We start from the raw sequence: 18,069 nt of genomic DNA on the forward strand, positions 1-18,069 counted from the left end.
GTCACTGGCGTCCCACTGGATGTGAATTCTCCCTGCCCACTGGGTGTGAGTTTTCCTTGCCCTTTTGTGGGTTCTTCCGAGGATGTTGTAGTCGTAATGATTTGTGCAGTCCTTTGAGACATTTGTGATTTGGGGCTATATAAATAAACATTGATTGATTGATTGATTGAAATCCTTTCCCAACTAGACTTCAAAGAAAAGATACTTAACGGTCAAACTGGAAAACGTTATTTTTTGCAAATATTAGCTCATTTGGAATTTGATGCCTGCAACGTGTTTCAAAAATGCTGGCACAAGTGGCAAAACAAAAAAAAAAGACTTAGAAAGTTGAGGAATGCTCATCAATCAATCAATCAATGTTTATTTATATAGACCCAAATCACAAATGTCTCAAAGGACTGCACAAATCATTACGACTACGACATCCTCGGAAGAACCCACAAAAGGGCAAGGAAAACTCACACCCAGTGGGCAGGGAGAATTCCCATCCAGTGGGACGCCAGTGACAATGCTGACTATGAGAAACCTTGGAGAGGACCTCAGATGTGGGCAACCCCCCCCCCTCTTGGGGACCGAAAGCAATGGATGTGGAGCGGGTCTAACATGATACTGTGAAAGTTCAATCCATAGTGGCTCCAACACAGCCGCGAGAGTCCAGTTCAAGCGGATCCAAGACAGCAGCGAGAGTCCCGTCCACAGGAAACCATCTCAAGCGGAGGCGGATCAGCGCCCCCCGCCACCCCAAAAGGGAATAAGCGGTAGAAAATGGGATGGATGGAACATCTGAATCGCTCCAACTGCTTTCGCCTTTTTTTTTTTTACTTTTTCTAGTCCTTCACTCTCACTTTCCTCATCCACACATTTTGTAATCCTCGCTCAAATTAATGGGGAAATCGTCGCTTTCTCGGACCGAATCGCTCTCGCTGCTGGTGGCCATGATTTTAAACAATGTGAGGAGCTCCACAGGAGAGAGTTTGAACCCTTCTGATTAAAAGTGTAGAACAGAGTTTTGATTACTGCTCCGGTTTTGATTTTATGACCCTTCAAAGAACCCCTGAGCAAAGTTTCCTAAAAAATGTGATTTTTGCCTCTTTGAGCTGTAATTTGACCCATTTAAAATGCTTGTAAGTGCAAGTTAAAGCTCTACTATGCCAAGCGAAAGCCATTTATCAACAACATCCGGAAACGCCGATCTGTAATTTGACCCCCTTAACATGCTTCAAAACTCACCAAATTTTACACACACATCAGGACTGGTAAAAATTGCCATCTAATAAAATACCAAACCCCAAAAATCACAATTGGGCTCTAACTCCCCGTAGGAAAAAAACCAGGCAAAACTTGGCAAAAACCCCTTCAAAACAACATTTTCGCAAAAAATTCATTTTTTGCCTCTTTGAGCTGTAATTTGACCCCCTTAAAATGCTTCTAAACTCACCAAACTTGGCACACACATTAGGACTGGCAGAAATTGCGATCTAATGAAAAAAATAATAATAAAAACTCAAAACTGCTTCTAGGAAGAAAACACAGACAAAACTACTTGTAACTTCCCGTAGGAATGTCGGGAAGACATGAAACAAAAACTTCTATGTAGGTCTCACTTAGACCTACATTTAGATAATTGACATCCTTCGGCAAAAATCAACAGGAAGTTAAAAATTACCCCTTCAAAATAAAAGTTTTGTAAAAACCCGTCACCTTTTTCAAACGTAAACTCCTCCCAGTGCGTTTGTCGTTTCGGCTTCAAACTCGCACAGGAGAGAGATTGAACCCTTTTGATTAAAACTATTCAACAAAGTTTTGATTACTGCTCCGGTTTGGATTTCACGCGCCTTCAAATAACTCCTACGCAAAGTTTCCTAAAAAAATGTAATTTTTGCCTCTTTAAACTGTAATTTGACCCTCTTAAAATGCTTCAAAGTGCAAGTTAAAGCTCTACTATGCCAAGCGAAAGCCATTTATCAACAACATCCGGAAACGCCGATCTGTAATTTGACCCCCTTAACATGCTTCAAAACTCACCAAATTTTACACACACATCAGGGCTGGCGAAAATTGCCATCTAATAAAAAATCAAACCCTATAAATCAAAATTGTGCTCTAGCGCCCCCCAGGAAAAAACCCAGACAAAACTGCTTGTAACTTCTGTTAGGAATGTCGTAGAGACATGAAACAAAAACCTCTATGTAGGTCTGACTTAGACCAGGGGTTGGCAGCGGCCAAAGGCGGACGCGACCAACGCTGCTTGCAGCTTTAATATATTATTGAACTTGATGTTATTTTATGTTATTGAGTTTGAATGTATACAACTTGAATTTTACTTGATGTTCAATAATTTTTGAAAATGTTAAGCGTTCTGTTGGGGCTACGGGGGCAGGTGGGGCTTGAAAACTCCCCCTCGTCCGAAGTGGGGGATGACAAAAAAAGTTTGAGAACCACTGTGAAGTGAAGTGAATTATATTTATATAGCGCTTTTTCTCTAGTGACTCAAAGCGCTTTACATAGTGAAACCCAGTATCTAAGTTACATTCAAACCAGTGTGGGTGGCACTGGGAGCAGGTGGGTAAAGTGTCTTGCCCGAGGACACAACGGCAGTGACTAGGATGGCGGAAGCGGGAATCGAACCTGCAACCCTCAACTTGCTGGCACGGCCGCTCTACCAACCGAGCTAAACCGCCCCATTAGAGTAAACATTGCAACATTTTCTTGTCACATTTAACCTAACACTATTTTTGTTTTTGGCGGTATAGCTCGGTTGGTAGAGCGGCCGTGCCAGTAACTTGAGGGTTGCAGGTTCGAATCCCGCTCCCGCCATCCTAGTCACTGCCATTGTGTCCTTGGGCAAGACACTTTACCCACCTTGCTACCAGTGCCACCCACACCGGTTTAATTGTAACTTAGATATTGGGTTTCACTATGTAAAGCGCTTTGAGTCACTAGAGAAAAAGCGCTATATAAATATAATTTTTTTTTTTTTTTTTTTTTTTTTTTAAATTGTATTTTTAGAATGTTTAAAAAATGACCCGCGGGCCGCACTTTGGACACCCCTGTATTAGAACCGATCCTGTGCAGCAGAGCCGAACTCGACATTATCTTTCCATCCGGCGCCCACTTTGGAACACTCGCCTGCCGCTCTTGAAAATGAAGTGCACTAAATATGGAGTCCGGCCCCCATTTAAACGCTCACGTTTCCCCACCCCCCGCCTCCACACCCACCTCTCCTGCACCATGACAACCCCACCATGTGCCGGACATCCGGAAGAGAGCCCGGATGGCAAGAGGGTCGCCTTTACCAGCGATGGAGTCCGTCCCGTGTGCGGAAGTGTGCGTTGGAGCGTGGCGAGGAAGGCGTTTGTTTCTCCCCGCCCGAGTGGAATAGACGAAGGCGCGTTGTTTGGTTGCTTTCGGCGTGTTTGTGTGGTGTGTAGCAGTCGCGACATCTTGGAAATGGACGGTTGAGCGAGCAGAGCCGTGAGTAAGGTGTGTGAGTGTGTGTGTGTGTGTGTGTGTGTGTGTTTTAATGAGAGAGGGAAGAAGGGAGACGCAAGGTCAGAGAATAAGAAGCGATGGATGCTTCACGGTGGCAGAGGGGTTAGTGCGTCTGCCTCACAATACGAAGGTCCTGCAGTCCTGGGTTCAAATCCAGGCTCGGGATCTTTCTGTGTGGAGTTTGCATGTTCTCCCCGTGACTGCGTGGGTTCCCTCCGGGTACTCCGGCTTCCTCCCACCTCCAAAGACCTGCATCAGGGGATAGGCCCCTCCCACTTCCAAAGACATGCACCAGGGGATAGGCCCCTCCCACTTCCAAAGACATGCACCTGGGGATAGGCCCCTCCCACCTCCAAAGACATGCACCAGGGGATAGGCCCCTCCCACTTCCAAAGACATGCACCTGGGGATAGGCCCCTCCCACCTCCAAAGACATGCACCAGGGGATAGGCCCCTCCCACCTCCAAAGACATGCACCTGGGGATAGGCCCCTCCCACCTCCAAAGACATGCACCAGGGGATAGGCCCCTCCCACCTCCAAAGACATGCATCAGGGGATAGGCCCCTCCCACCTCCAAAGACATGCACCAGGGGATAGGCCCCTCCCACTTCCAAAGACATGCACCAGGGGATAGGCCCCTCCCACCTCCAAAGACATGCACCAGGGGATAGGCCCCTCCCACCTCCAAAGACATGCACCAGGGGATAGGCCCCTCCCACTTCCAAAGACATGCACCTGGGGATAGGCCCCTCCCACTTCCAAAGACATGCACCTGGGGATAGGCCCCTCCCACCTCCAAAGACATGCACCAGGGGATAGGCCCCTCCCACTTCCAAAGACATGCACCAGGGGATAGGCCCCTCCCACCTCCAAAGACATGCACCTGGGGATAGGCCCCTCCCACCTCCAAAGACATGCACCAGGGGATAGGCCCCTCCCACTTCCAAAGACATGCACCTGGGGATAGGCCCCTCCCACCTCCAAAGACATGCACCAGGGGATAGGCCCCTCCCACTTCCAAAGACATGCACCTGGGGATAGGCCCCTCCCACTTCCAAAGACATGCACCTGGGGATAGGACCCTCCCACTTCCAAATACATGCACCTGGGGATAGGCCCCTCCCACCTCCAAAGACATGCACCAGGGGATAGGCCCCTCCCACTTCCAAAGACATGCACCTGGGGATAGGCCCCTCCCACCTCCAAAGACATGCACCTGGGGATAGGACCCTCCCACTTCCAAATACATGCACCTGGGGATAGGCCCCTCCCACCTCCAAAGACATGCACCAGGGGATAGGCCCCTCCCACTTCCAAAGACATGCACCTGGGGATAGGCCCCTCCCACCTCCAAAGACATGCACCAGGGGATAGGCCCCTCCCACTTCCAAAGACATGCACCTGGGGATAGGCCCCTCCCACCTCCAAAGACATGCACCTGGGGATAGGACCCTCCCACTTCCAAATACATGCACCTGGGGATAGGCCCCTCCCACCTCCAAAGACATGCACCAGGGGATAGGCCCCTCCCACTTCCAAAGACATGCACCTGGGGATAGGTTGATTGGCAACACTAAATTGGCCCTAGTGTGTGAATGTTGTCTGTCTATCTGTGTTGGCCCTGCGATGAGGTGGCGACTTGTCCAGGGTGTACCCTGCCTTCCGCCCGATTGTAGCTGAGATAGGCGCCAGCACCCCCCGCGACCCCGAAAGGGAATAAGCGTTAGAAAATGGATGCTGAATGAAGTAAAAATGATCCTAGAGTTTTTATTATTATTTTTTTCATTAGATCGCAATTTCTGCCAGTCCTAATGTGTGTGCCAAGTTTGGTGAGTTTAGAAGCATTTTGAGGGGGTCAAATTACAGCTCAAAGAGGCAAACAATGCATTTTTTGCGAAAATTTAGTTTTGAAGGGGTTTTTGCCAAGTTTTGCCTGGGTTTTTTCCTAGGGGGAGTTAGAGCCCAATTGTGATTTTTGGCGCCCCCATAATAAAGACACAGATTAAGCTCTAAAGGTGCTGCTTAGTAAAAACATATTTCCTTTTTCTCGCGGAGAGATTGCCTTCCTTATTTGAACTTTTCTGCATTTACAAACTCTGTTCAAAAGCATGCACCTGGGGATAGGCCCCTCCCACTTCCAAAGACATGCACACCTGGGGATAGGTTGATTGGCAACACTAAATGGTCCCTAGTGTGTGAATGTTGTCTGTCTATCTGTGTTGGCCCTGCGATGAGGTGGCGACTTGTCCAGGGTGTACCCCACCTTCCGCCCGATTGTAGCTGAGATAGGCGCCAGCGCCCCCCGCGACCCCAAAAGGGAATAAGCAGTAGAAAATGGATGGATGGATGTTCAAAAGCCAAAAGTTGGAAAACCTCCCCTCCGTTTTGTTGCCACTTCCACAGTACAGTAAAAAAAAAATAGTCTTCTATACTTCAAGGAAATGGGATCAGGACTATTGATGTCAACGAGAGTGAGAGAGGAGGATGCAGAAGAGGGACTTTTATCACACATCAGAAGATGCAAAGTAATTAGACTCCTCTAATTGGAGCCTTGGAGGTGGGGGGGGGGGCGCGGTAGTAGAGGCAAGCACATTCAGTTAATTTAGCGGGAAATCTCGTTTACTGTACATGGCTGCTGAGTGGAAGTCTCTGCTGACACAAATTAACAAACTGTTTGCTTAAACTGTTTGCTGCCAAACAAACCCTTTAAGTGAACAGTAAACAAACAGCAGTTGTACATTAAAAGTACACAATCCCGCCAACAAGAGCACTTTAGGTGTAATAAAACACATGACGTGCTATATAAAGTGTGACTCGCTCGATGGACGATTGTCATTTTGGTCCAGCTGGGACGTTTATGTGGGTAAGCACTCCATTTATGAGGGAAAAACTTGGCTTCAAGTTCCACATGTCGCAGCTTCAAGTCACGTTCACCTCACCTCACCTCCGCCTGCATCCAATGTCTCACTCTTCCTTCGTGGCGGCTTCTAGAAGCAGCGGTTCATCCTCAGTATACTCAGCTTCAAAAAGATAAGGTAGTGAATCCTCATTTGTCCAAAAAAATAGTCGTTTTGACCGTTTGTTACCAAGTCTGGCGTGATTAGAAAACGCACTTGTGTTCGTGTCCGGGAGTAGGACTCAAGTAGCAAAAGATATGAGCGAAATTAGCTACGAAAAAAGCCTGCTCAGTGGCCCAGTGGTTAGAGCGTCCGCCCTGGGATCAGTAGGTCTTGAGTTCAAACCCCGGGCCGAGTCATATCAAAGACTATAAAAATGGGGACCCCTGCTTGGCACTCAGCATCAAGGGTTAGAATTAGGGGTTAAATCACCAAAATGATTCCCGGGCGTGGCAACCACTGCTGCTCACTGCTCCCCTCACTTCCCAGAGGGTGATCAAGGGTGATGGGTCAAATGCAGAGAATAATTTCGTCACACCCAGTGTGTGTGTGTGTGTGTGTGTGTGTGACAATCATTGCTACTTTAATTAATTAATTACTAATTACGTGCTAACAGTACTATGCCAACATGGTAACATTAGCATGCTTACAGTTAGCATTAGTGATATACCTAAACTTACGACACTGAGGTGTATAGCTGCTAAATTAGCTAGACGAAAATCCAGCATGCTAATGTTAGCGTGCTAAAATGCTAGCTGTCTAGTACCTCATTATATTACACTGAGGTGGGCGCCTGAAAAATGGGTTTAAAATGCTAGCCTGCTAACGTTAGCAAAATGTGACCGAGGTGTATACCTACAAAATGGCCAGAATAAAAAGCTAGCATACTAATGTTAGCAGGCTAACAGGTATCGCTCGTCAAGTAACAAAATATGTGATGCCTGGTTGTAGAAAAAAGCTAGCATGCTAATATTACAATGCTACAGTTTGGACCCCCCCTAACCATAAAAGTGGATGAGTACAGGTTAAATTTAAGTAGCTAATATGCAGAGAAGGCTTCCTCTTACCGTACTCACATTCAGTGTGTTATGGACTCACCCTCACTGTGACGAAGACGCAACAATACCATAAACGTGTACAAAATACAATTTGTCCGAACAGGAAGTGAGTGCGGGTTATATTTAGGTAGCTAAAATGCAGAGAAGGCTTCCTCTTACCGTACTCACATTCAGTGCGTTATGGACTCACCCTCACTGTGACGAAAACGCAACAATACCATAAACTTGTATAAAATAAAATTTGTCCGAACAGGAAGTCAGTGTGGGTTATATTTAGGTAGCTAATATGCAGAGAAGGCTTCTTCTTACCGCACTCACATTCAGTACGTTATGGACTCACCCTCACTGTGACGAAGAGGCAACAATACCATAATTGTGTTTACAAAATAAAATTTGTCCGAACAGGAAGTGAGTGCGGGTTATAATTAGGTAGCTAATATGCAGAGAAGGCTTCCGCTTACCGTACTCACATTCAGTACGTTATGGACTCACCCTCACTGTGACGAAGAGGCAACAATACCCGAAACGTGTACAAAATAAAATTTGTTCGAACAGGAAGTGAGTGCGGGTTATATTTAGGTAGCTAAAATGCAAAGAAGGCTTCCTCTTACCGCAGTCACATTCAGTGCGTTATGGACTCACCCTCACTGTGACGAAGACGCAACAATACCATAAACTTGTACAAAATAAAATTTGTCCGAACAGGAAGTGAGTTCGGGTTATATTTAGGTAGCTAATATGCAAAGAAGGCTTCTTTTTACCGTACTCACATTCAGTGCGTTATGGACTCACCCTCACTGTGACGAAAACGCAACAATACCATAAACGTGTACAAAATACAATTTGTCCGAACAGGAAGTGAGTTCGGGTTATATTTAGGTAGCTAAAATGCAGAGAAGGCTTCTTCTTACCGTACTCACATTCAGTGCGTTATGGACTCACCCTCACTGTGACGAAAACGCAACAATACCATAATTGTGTTTACAAAATAAAATTTGTCCGAACAGGAAGTGAGTGTGGGTTATATTTAAGTAGCTAATATGCAGAGAAGGCTTCCGCTTACCGTACTCACATTCAGTGCGTTATGGACTCACCCTCACTGTGACGAAGAGGCAACAATACCATAAACTTGTACAAAATAAAATTTGTCCGAACAGGAAGTGAGTGCGGGTTATATTTAAGTAGCTAAAATGCAGAGAAGGCTTCCTCTTACCGTACTCACATTCAGTACGTTATGGACTCACCCTCACTGTGACGAAGAGGCAACAATACTATAAACGTGTACAAAATAAAATTTGTCCGAACAGGAAGTGAGTGTGGGTTGTATTTAGGTAGCTAATATGCAAAGAAGGCTTCCTCTTACCGTACTCACATTCAGTGCGTTATGGACTCACCCTCACTGTGACGAAGAGGCAACAATACCATAAACTTGTACAAAATAACATTTGTCCGAACAGGAAGTAAGTGTGGGTTATATTTAAGTAACTAAAAAGCAGAGAAGGCTTCCTCTTACCGCACTCATATTCAGTGTGTTATGGACTCACCCTCACTGTGACTAAGAGGCAACAATACCATAAACATGTGTACAAAATAAAATTTGTCCGAACAGGAAGTGAGTGCGGGTTATATTTAGGTAGCTAATATGCAGAGAAGGCTTCCTCTTACCGTACTCACATTCAGTGCGTTATGGACTCACCCTCACTGTTACGAAGAGGCAACAATACTATAAACTTGTACAAAATAAAATTTGTCCGAACTGGAAGTGAGTGCGGGTTATATTTAGGTAGCTAATATGCAGAGAAGGCTTCCTCTTACCGTACTCACATTCAGTACGTTTTGGACTCACCCTCACTGTGACTAAGACGCAACAATACCATAAACTTGTACAAAATAAAATTTGTCCGAACAGGAAGTGAGTGTGGGTTATAATTAGGTAGCTAATATGCAAAGAAGGCTTCTTTTTACCGTACTCACATTCAGTGCGTTATGGACTCACCCTCACTGTGACTAAGACGCAACAATACCATAAACGTGTGTACAAGATACAATTTGTCCAAAAAGGGTTATATTTACGTAGCTAAAATGCAGATAAGGCTTCCTCTTACCGTACTCACATTCAGTGCGTTATGGACTCACCCTCACTGTGACGAAGACGCAACAATACCATAAACTTGTACAAAATAAAATTTGTCCGAACAGGAAGTGAGTGCAGGTTATATTTAGGTAGCTAATATGCAAAGAAGGCTTCTTTTTACCGTACTCAAATTCAGTACGTTATGGACTCACCCTCACTGTGACGAAGACGCAACAATACCATAAACGTGTACAAAATACAATTTGTCCGAACAGGAAGTGAGTTCGGGTTATATTTAGGTAGCTAATATGCAGAGAAGGCTTCCTCTTACCGCACTCACATTCAGTGCGTTATGGACTCACCCTCACTGTGACGAAGACGCAACAATACCATAAACTTGTACAAAATAAAATTTGTTCGAACAGGAAGTGAGTGTGGGTTATATTTAAGTAGCTAATATGCAAAGAAGGCTTCTTTTTACCGTACTCACATTCAGTGCGTTATGGACTCACCCTCACTGTGACGAAGAGGCAACAATACCCGAAACGTGTACAAAATAAAATTTGTTCGAACAGGAAGTGAGTGCGGGTTATATTTAGGTAGCTAATATGCAAAGAAGGCTTCCTCTTACCGTACTCACATTCAGTGCGTTATGGACTCACCCTCACTGTGACGAAGACGCAACAATACCATAAACTTGTACAAAATAAAATTTGTCCGAACAGGAAGTGAGTGCAGGTTATATTTAGGTAGCTAATATGCAAAGAAGGCTTCTTTTTACCGTACTCAAATTCAGTACGTTATGGACTCACCCTCACTGTGACGAAGACGCAACAATACCATAAACGTGTACAAAATACAATTTGTCCGAACAGGAAGTGAGTTCGGGTTATATTTAGGTAGCTAATATGCAGAGAAGGCTTCCTCTTACCGCACTCACATTCAGTGCGTTATGGACTCACCCTCACTGTGACGAAGACGCAACAATACCATAAACTTGTACAAAATAAAATTTGTTCGAACAGGAAGTGAGTGTGGGTTATATTTAAGTAGCTAATATGCAAAGAAGGCTTCTTTTTACCGTACTCACATTCAGTGCGTTATGGACTCACCCTCACTGTGACGAAGAGGCAACAATACCCGAAACGTGTACAAAATAAAATTTGTTCGAACAGGAAGTGAGTGCGGGTTATATTTAGGTAGCTAATATGCAAAGAAGGCTTCCTCTTACCGTACTCACATTCAGTGCGTTATGGACTCACCCTCACTGTGACGAAGACGCAACAATACCATAAACTTTTACAAAATAAAATTTGTCCGAACAGGAAGTGAGTGCGGGTTATATTTAGGTAGCTAATATGCAAAGAAGGCTTCCTCTTACCGTACTCACATTCAGTGTGTTATGGACTCACCCTCACTGTGACGAAGACGCAACAATACCATAAACTTGTACAAAATAAAATTTGTCCGAACAGGAAGTGAGTGTGGGTTGTATTTAGGTAGCTAATATGCAAAGAAGGCTTCTTTTTACCGTACTCAAATTCAGTACGTTATGGACTCACCCTCACTGTTACGAAGAGGCAACAATACCATAAACTTGTACAAAATTAAATTTGATCGAACAGGAAGTGAGTGTGGGTTATATTTAGGTAGCTAATAAGCAGAGAAGGCTTCCTCTTATCGTACTCACATTCAGTGCGTTATGGACTCACCCTCACTGTGACGAAGAGGCAACAATACCCGAAACGTGTACAAAATAAAATTGTCCGAACAGGAAGTGAGTGCGGGTTATATTTAGGTAGCTAATATGCAGAGAAGGCTTCCTCTTACCGCACTCACATTCAGTGCGTTATGGACTCACCCTCACTGTGACGAAGACGCAACAATACCATAAACATGTTTACAAAATAAAATTTGTCCGAACAGGAAGTGAGTGTGCGTTATATTTAGGTAGCTAATATGCAGAGAAGGCTTCCACTTACCGTACTCACATTCAGTGCGTTATGGACTCACCCTCACTGTGACGAAGACGCAACAATACCATAAACGTGTACAAAATACAATTTGTCCGAACAGGAAGTGAGTGCGAGTTATATTTAGGTAGCTATTATGCGGAGAAGGCTTCTTCTTACCGTACTCACATTCAGTGCGTTATGGACTCACCCTCACTGTGACGAAGACGCAACAATACCATAAACTTGTACAAAATAAAATTTGTCCGAACAGGAAGTGAGTTCGGGTTATATTTAGGTAGCTAATATGCAGAGAAGGCTTCCGCTTACCGCACTCACATTCAGTGCGTTATGGACTCACCCTCACTGTGACGAAGACGCAACAATACCATAAACTTTTACAAAATAAAATTTGTCCGAACAGGAAGTGAGTGCGGGTTATATTTAGGTAGCTAATATGCAGAGAAGGCTTCCTCTTACTCCACCCACATTCAGTGCGTTATGGACTCACCCTCACTGTGACGAAGACGCAACAATACCATAAACTTGTACGAAATAAAATTTGTCCGTAAAGGAAGTAAGTGTGGGTTATATTTAGGTAGCTAATATGCAAAGAAGGCTTCCTCTTACCGTACTCACATTCAGTGCGTTATGGACTCACCCTCACTGTGACGAAGACGCAACAATACCATAAACTTGTACAAAATAAAATTTGTCCGAACAGGAAGTGAGTGCAGGTTATATTTAGGTAGCTAATATGCAAATAAGGCTTCCTCTTACCGTACTCACATTCAGTGCGTTATGGACTCACCCTCACTGTGACGAAAACCCAACAATACCATAAACTTGTACAAAATAAAATTTGTCCGAACAGGAAGTGAGTGTGGGTTATATTTAGGTAGCTAATATGCAGAAAAGGCTTCCACTTACCGCACTCACATTCAGTGCGTTATGGACTCACCCTCACTGTGACGAAGAGGCAACAATACCATAAACTTGTACAAAATAAAATTTGTCCGAACAGGAAGTGAGTTCGGGTTATATTTAGGTAGCTAATATGCAAAGAAGGCTTCTTTTTACTGTACTCACATTCAGTGCGTTATGGACTCACCCTCACTGTGACGAAGACGCAACAATACCATAAACTTGTACAAAATAAAATTTGTCCGAACAGGAAGTGAGTGCGGGTTATATTTAGGTAGCTAATATGCAGAGAAAGCTTCCTCTTACCGTACTCACATTCAGTGTGTTATGGACTCACCCTCACTGTGACGAAGACAAAAAAATATCATAAACGTGTTTACAAAATAAAATTTGTCCGAACAGGAAGTGAGTGCGGGTTATATTTAGGTAGCTAATAAGCAGAGAAGGCTTCCTCTTACCAAACTCACATTCAGTACGTTATGGACTCACCCTCACTGTGACGAAGACGCAACAATACCATAAACTTGTACAAAATAAAATTTGTCCGAACAGGAAGTGAGTGCGGGTTATATTTAGGTAGCTAATATGCAAAGAAGGCTTCCTCTTACCGTACTCACATTCAGTGTGTTATGGACTCACCCTCACTGTGACGAAAACGCAACAATACTATAAACGTGTACAAAATAAAATTTGTCCGAACAGGAAGTGAGTGCAGGTTATATTTAGGTAACTAAAATGCAGAGAAGGCTTCCTCTTACCGTACTCACATTCAGTTTGTTATGGACTCACCCTCACTGTGACGAAGAGGCAACAATACCATAAACTTGTACAAAATAAATTTGTCCGAACAGGAAGTGAGTGCGGGTTGTATTTAGGTAGCTAATATGCAGAAAAGGCTTCCTCTTACCGCACTCACATTCAGTGTGTTATGGACTCACCCTCACTGTGACGAAGAGGCAACAATACCATAAACTTGTACAAAATAAATTTGTCCGAACAGGAAGTGAGTGCGGGTTGTATTTAGGTAGCTAATATGCAGAAAAGGCTTCCTCTTACCGCACTCACATTCAGTGCGTTATGGACTCACCCTCACTGTGACGAAGAGGCAACAATACCATAAACGTGTGTACAAGATACAATTTGTCCAAAAAGGGTTATATTTAGGTAGCTAATATGCAGAGAAGGCTTCCTCTTACCGTACTCACATTCAGTGCGTTATGGACTCACCCTCACTGTGACGAAGACGCAACAATACCATAAACTTTTACAAAATCATCAATCAGTATCATGTTAGACCCGCCCGACATCCATTGCTTTCCTCCTCTCTAAGGTTCTCATAGTCATTATTGTCACAGACGTCCCACTGGATCATTATTGTCACCGATGTCCCACTGGGTGTGAGTTTTCCTTGCCCTTATGTGGGCCTACCGAGGATGTCGTGGTGGTTTGTGCAGCCCTTTGAGACACTAGTGATTTAGGGCTATATAAATAAACATTGATTGATTGATTGATTGAAAATAAAATTTGTCCGAACAGGAAGTGAGTGTGGGTTATATTTAGGTAGCTAAAATGCAAAGAAGGCTTCCTCTTACCGTACTCACATTCAGTGTGTTATGGACTCACCCTCACTGTAACGAAGAGGCAACAATACCATAATTGTGTTTACAAAATAAAATTTGTCCGAACAGGAAGTGAGTGCGGGTTATATTTAAGTAGCTATTATGCGGAGAAGGCTTCCTCTTACCGTACTCACATTCAGTGCGTTATGGACTCACCCTCACTGTGACGAAAACGCAACAATACCATAAACGTGTACACAAAATAAAATTTGTCCGAACAGGAAGTGAGTGCGGGTTGTATTTAGGTAGCTAATATGCAGAAAAGGCTTCCTCTTACCGCACTCACATTCAGTGCGTTATGGACTCACCCTCACTGTGACGAAGACGCAACAATACCATAAACTTGTACGAAATAAAATTTGTCCGAAAAGGAAGTAAGTGTGGGTTATATTTAAGTAACTAAAAAGCAGAGAAGGCTTCCTCTTACCGCACTCATATTCAGTGCGTTATGGACTCACCCTCACTGTGACGAAGACACAAAAACATCATAAACGTGTTTACAAAATAAAATTTGTCCGAACAGGAAGTGAGTGCGGGTTATATTTAGGTAGCTAAAATGCAGAGAAGGCTTCCTCTTACCAAACTCATATTGAGTGCGTTATGGACTCACCCTCACTGTGACGAAAACGGAACAATACCATAAACTTGTACAAAATAAAATTTGTCCGAACAGGAAGTGAGTGCAGGTTATATTTAGGTAGCTAATATGCAGAGAAGGCTTCCTCTTACCGTACTCACATTCAGTGCGTTATGGACTCACCCTCACTGTGACGAAGACACAAAAACATCATAAACGTGTTTACAAAATAAAATTTGTCCGAACAGGAAGTGAGTGTGGGTTATATTTAGGTAGCTAATATGCAGAGAAGGCTTCCTCTTACCGTACTCACATTCAGTGTGTTATGGACTCACCCTCACTGTGACGAAGACGCAACAATACCATAAACTTGTACAAAATAAAATTTGTTCGAACAGGAAGTGAGTGCGGGTTATATTTAGGTAGCTAATATGCAAAGAAGGCTTCCGCTTACCGTACTCACATTCAGTGCGTTATGGACTCACCCTCACTGTGACGAAGAGGCAACAATACTATAAACGTGTACAAAATACAATTTGTCCGAACAGGAAGTGAGTGTGGGTTATATTTAGGTAGCTAAAATGCAGAGAAGGCTTCCTCTTACCGCACTCACATTCAGTGTGTTATGGACTCACCCTCACTATGACGAAAACGCAACAATACCATAAACGTGTGTACAAGATACAATTTGTCCAAAAAGGGTTATATTTAGGTAGCTAATATGCAGAGAAGGCTTCCTCTTACCGCACTCTTTCTTGGGCTCGTCCGACCGGTCCTTGCAGTCCTTGACCGAGTCGCACACTCTGGAACTGTCGATACACTCGCCATTCTTGCACTGGAACTTCAGTGGTCCCTCACATCTGGTGGCTGCAACAAACAGTCAAAACATGACTCTGGATCAAAAAATAAATAAATAAATAAATAAAAATGTTCAACTTGTGGGCCGAATTTTGGATCCTGGGTTTCCGTATCCGTAGTTTGGGGACCCCTGCTCTAGAACGTCAAACATTCATAAGAAAATATTAGGGCTAATCGATTTCTACTCATTATTCCTCAGATTCAACTACATCGATCTGCGCTCGGCTAGTTTGCCTTCCGGAAGATACAGCAGGGAAGGGATTCGTATGGTCTCTCGTGAGAGGAAGAGGGGGGGGGGGGTTATGATGATGGCCATTAATAATGTAAAAGTACCAAAGATTGTCACACACACACACAAGGTGTGGCGAAATTATTCTCTGCATTTGATCCATCACCCTTGATAAATCACCCCCTTGGATGCGAGGGGAGCAGTGAGCAGCACTGATGGCCGCGCCCAGGAATAATTTTTGGTGATTCAACCCCCAATTCCAACCCATGATGCTGATCCAAGCCAAGCAAGGAGGTAGTGGGTCCCATTTTTATAGTTTTTGGTATGACTCGGCCGGGGTTTGAACTCACAACCTACCGATCTTAGGGCACCAGGCCACGCTACGTGTTAACTGACACTGTGGGCAAAGTTGGAATTGCCACAAAACACATTTTACGATATTCAACACTCTACTAGTGCAACCACCCCTCTAATTTGTCACGTTTCACGTGTCAGGTAAGCGGTGACAAATGGGGCCATATGAACCCCCTTCCTGCCGTAGGTATCGATCCGACGTCGTTTAAAACAAAAGTGATCGTTTTTATCGATACTAGTGAAAGGATTTAAGAACGGCAGATTTTGTACGAACTTTAGCAGTTTTCAATGAGGAGGGCGTTAAAAGTTACCAAAGTCTGTGTGTGGTGTCACCGCCGTAAAAAAAACGGAAATGGCGGATACCTACGGTGGCTGAGAAAGGTCACAAGAAATGAGAGTAGTGGCAGATCAAACCATTGCTCATTTAATTAGAGGGGATGTTGGTAGCTCTTAATCAACAAATTCAAGCGCGACAAGGCAAATATCGCAATGAGCAACTTTAGCAGTTTTTAATGAGAAGGGCGTTAAAAGTGACCAAAGTCTGTCTGTGGTGTCACCGCCGTAAAAAAACGGAAATGGCGGATACCTACGGTGGCTGAAAAAAGGTCACAAGAAATGAGAGTAGTGGCAGATCAAACCATTGCTCATTTAATTAGAGGAGATGTTGGTAGCTCTTAATCAACAAATACAAGCGCGACAAGGCAAATATGGTAATCGGCAACTTTCAGCTACAGCACTATTGCAAAAGCCACAACAAATCCACGCAACACAACTTTAAGCCACAAAGAACACAATCACCAACTTCCTCAACATAGTATATTAATGTTTTTGAAAAAGATGTACGTGGACCCGGACTTAAAAACGTATTCGGGTGTTGCCATTTAGTGGTAAATTGTACGGAATATGTACTTGTGGAGAAGCAAAAATGGCGAAGGAGCAGCGGGGCAGGGCATGCTGGAGCCCGGCCCAAGATGGCGGCGAGGAGGCGGCCGAGCGGAGAGTGACGGCGCAGTCATGTGCAGGTGTGCACCGGTTCTCAATTAACATTTCTCCTCACGCTGCATAGAAGGAGAGAAGGAGGTGGAGAGTCCGCAGCGGTGGCTGGAGAGCAGAAGCAACGGGAAGCAAGACACGAGAGACGGAGACGCGGCCGACTAAAGCGCGGACCGGAGAGCGAGCAGCGGGAGTGGCGACGGCGCAAAAGACATCCTTTATTGCAAAACAAACGAGAGTCAAACCTGCTGATCGAGAACGTCCTTCCTGGGTGGTCCATTGAACCCGCACGACGGCTTAAGTCGTTTACAGTACTGTACTGTGCAATCTACTAATCAATTAATCAATCAATGATACTTAGGTGGCGACCTGTCCTGGCTGTACCCCGCCTACCGCCCGAATACAGCTGAGATAGGCTCAAAGAACTTCCTGCGAGCCCAAAAGGGACAAGCGGTAGAAAACGGATGACTGATAAAGTCACTTGACTTACTTCTCCTACTTCCTTCTTCACAAAGTTGTTATGATTTCACGTTATTTTGATGTGGCGTTTGCATTTGTTGTGACTTTTCCACGCTACTGTAGACGTTCATTAAAATGAGAGTAGTGGCAGATCAAACCAACGTGGGGTCTGCGGGGCCCGTTTTCATTTTTTATTAAAAGAAAAATGATACAGTTAATTAATCTTTCAAACTGAGACTCACCGACTTTGGCTCATTTTCTGTGAAGAACATATATCAGAATACATATTTAATGACCACTCACCATACACAAGGGCCAATTTAGTGTTGCCAATCAACCTATCGTCAGGTGCATGTCTTTGGAGGTGGGAGGAAGCCGGAGTACCCGGAGGGAACTGACGGACATAGATATCTACATATATCCATATTTAAGAGTATATCCATATTTATAGTGAAGAAGACAGCGCGTCCGTAGGGTTTTCAGATCAACTAGGCGATGCAAATTGAATGTGTTGTTTTTTAGGTCGGTCTCTCCAAAGCTTTGGAATAAATTGCAAAATACCTATTCCGTTCTGGGCTATCA

General features: G+C 44.2%; 1 protein-coding gene across 3 annotated transcripts in view; it reads right to left on the minus strand.

Annotated features, from left to right (window-relative positions):
• Positions 1 to 18,069, minus strand: part of LOC133552099 (low-density lipoprotein receptor-related protein 8-like) — a 242,223-nt gene that overhangs the window by 73,145 nt on the left and 151,009 nt on the right. For all 3 annotated transcript variants that reach the window (XM_061899427.1, XM_061899428.1, XM_061899426.1), the window contains exon 7: positions 15,339 to 15,461. In XM_061899427.1, the coding sequence (XP_061755411.1) occupies positions 15,339 to 15,461 (123 nt within the window). The remainder of the gene's footprint in view (positions 1 to 15,338; positions 15,462 to 18,069) is intronic.

Source organism: Nerophis ophidion, linkage group LG04 (genome assembly GCF_033978795.1).
Source record: "Nerophis ophidion isolate RoL-2023_Sa linkage group LG04, RoL_Noph_v1.0, whole genome shotgun sequence".
In the NCBI taxonomy this organism is placed as follows: domain Eukaryota; kingdom Metazoa; phylum Chordata; class Actinopteri; order Syngnathiformes; family Syngnathidae; genus Nerophis; species Nerophis ophidion.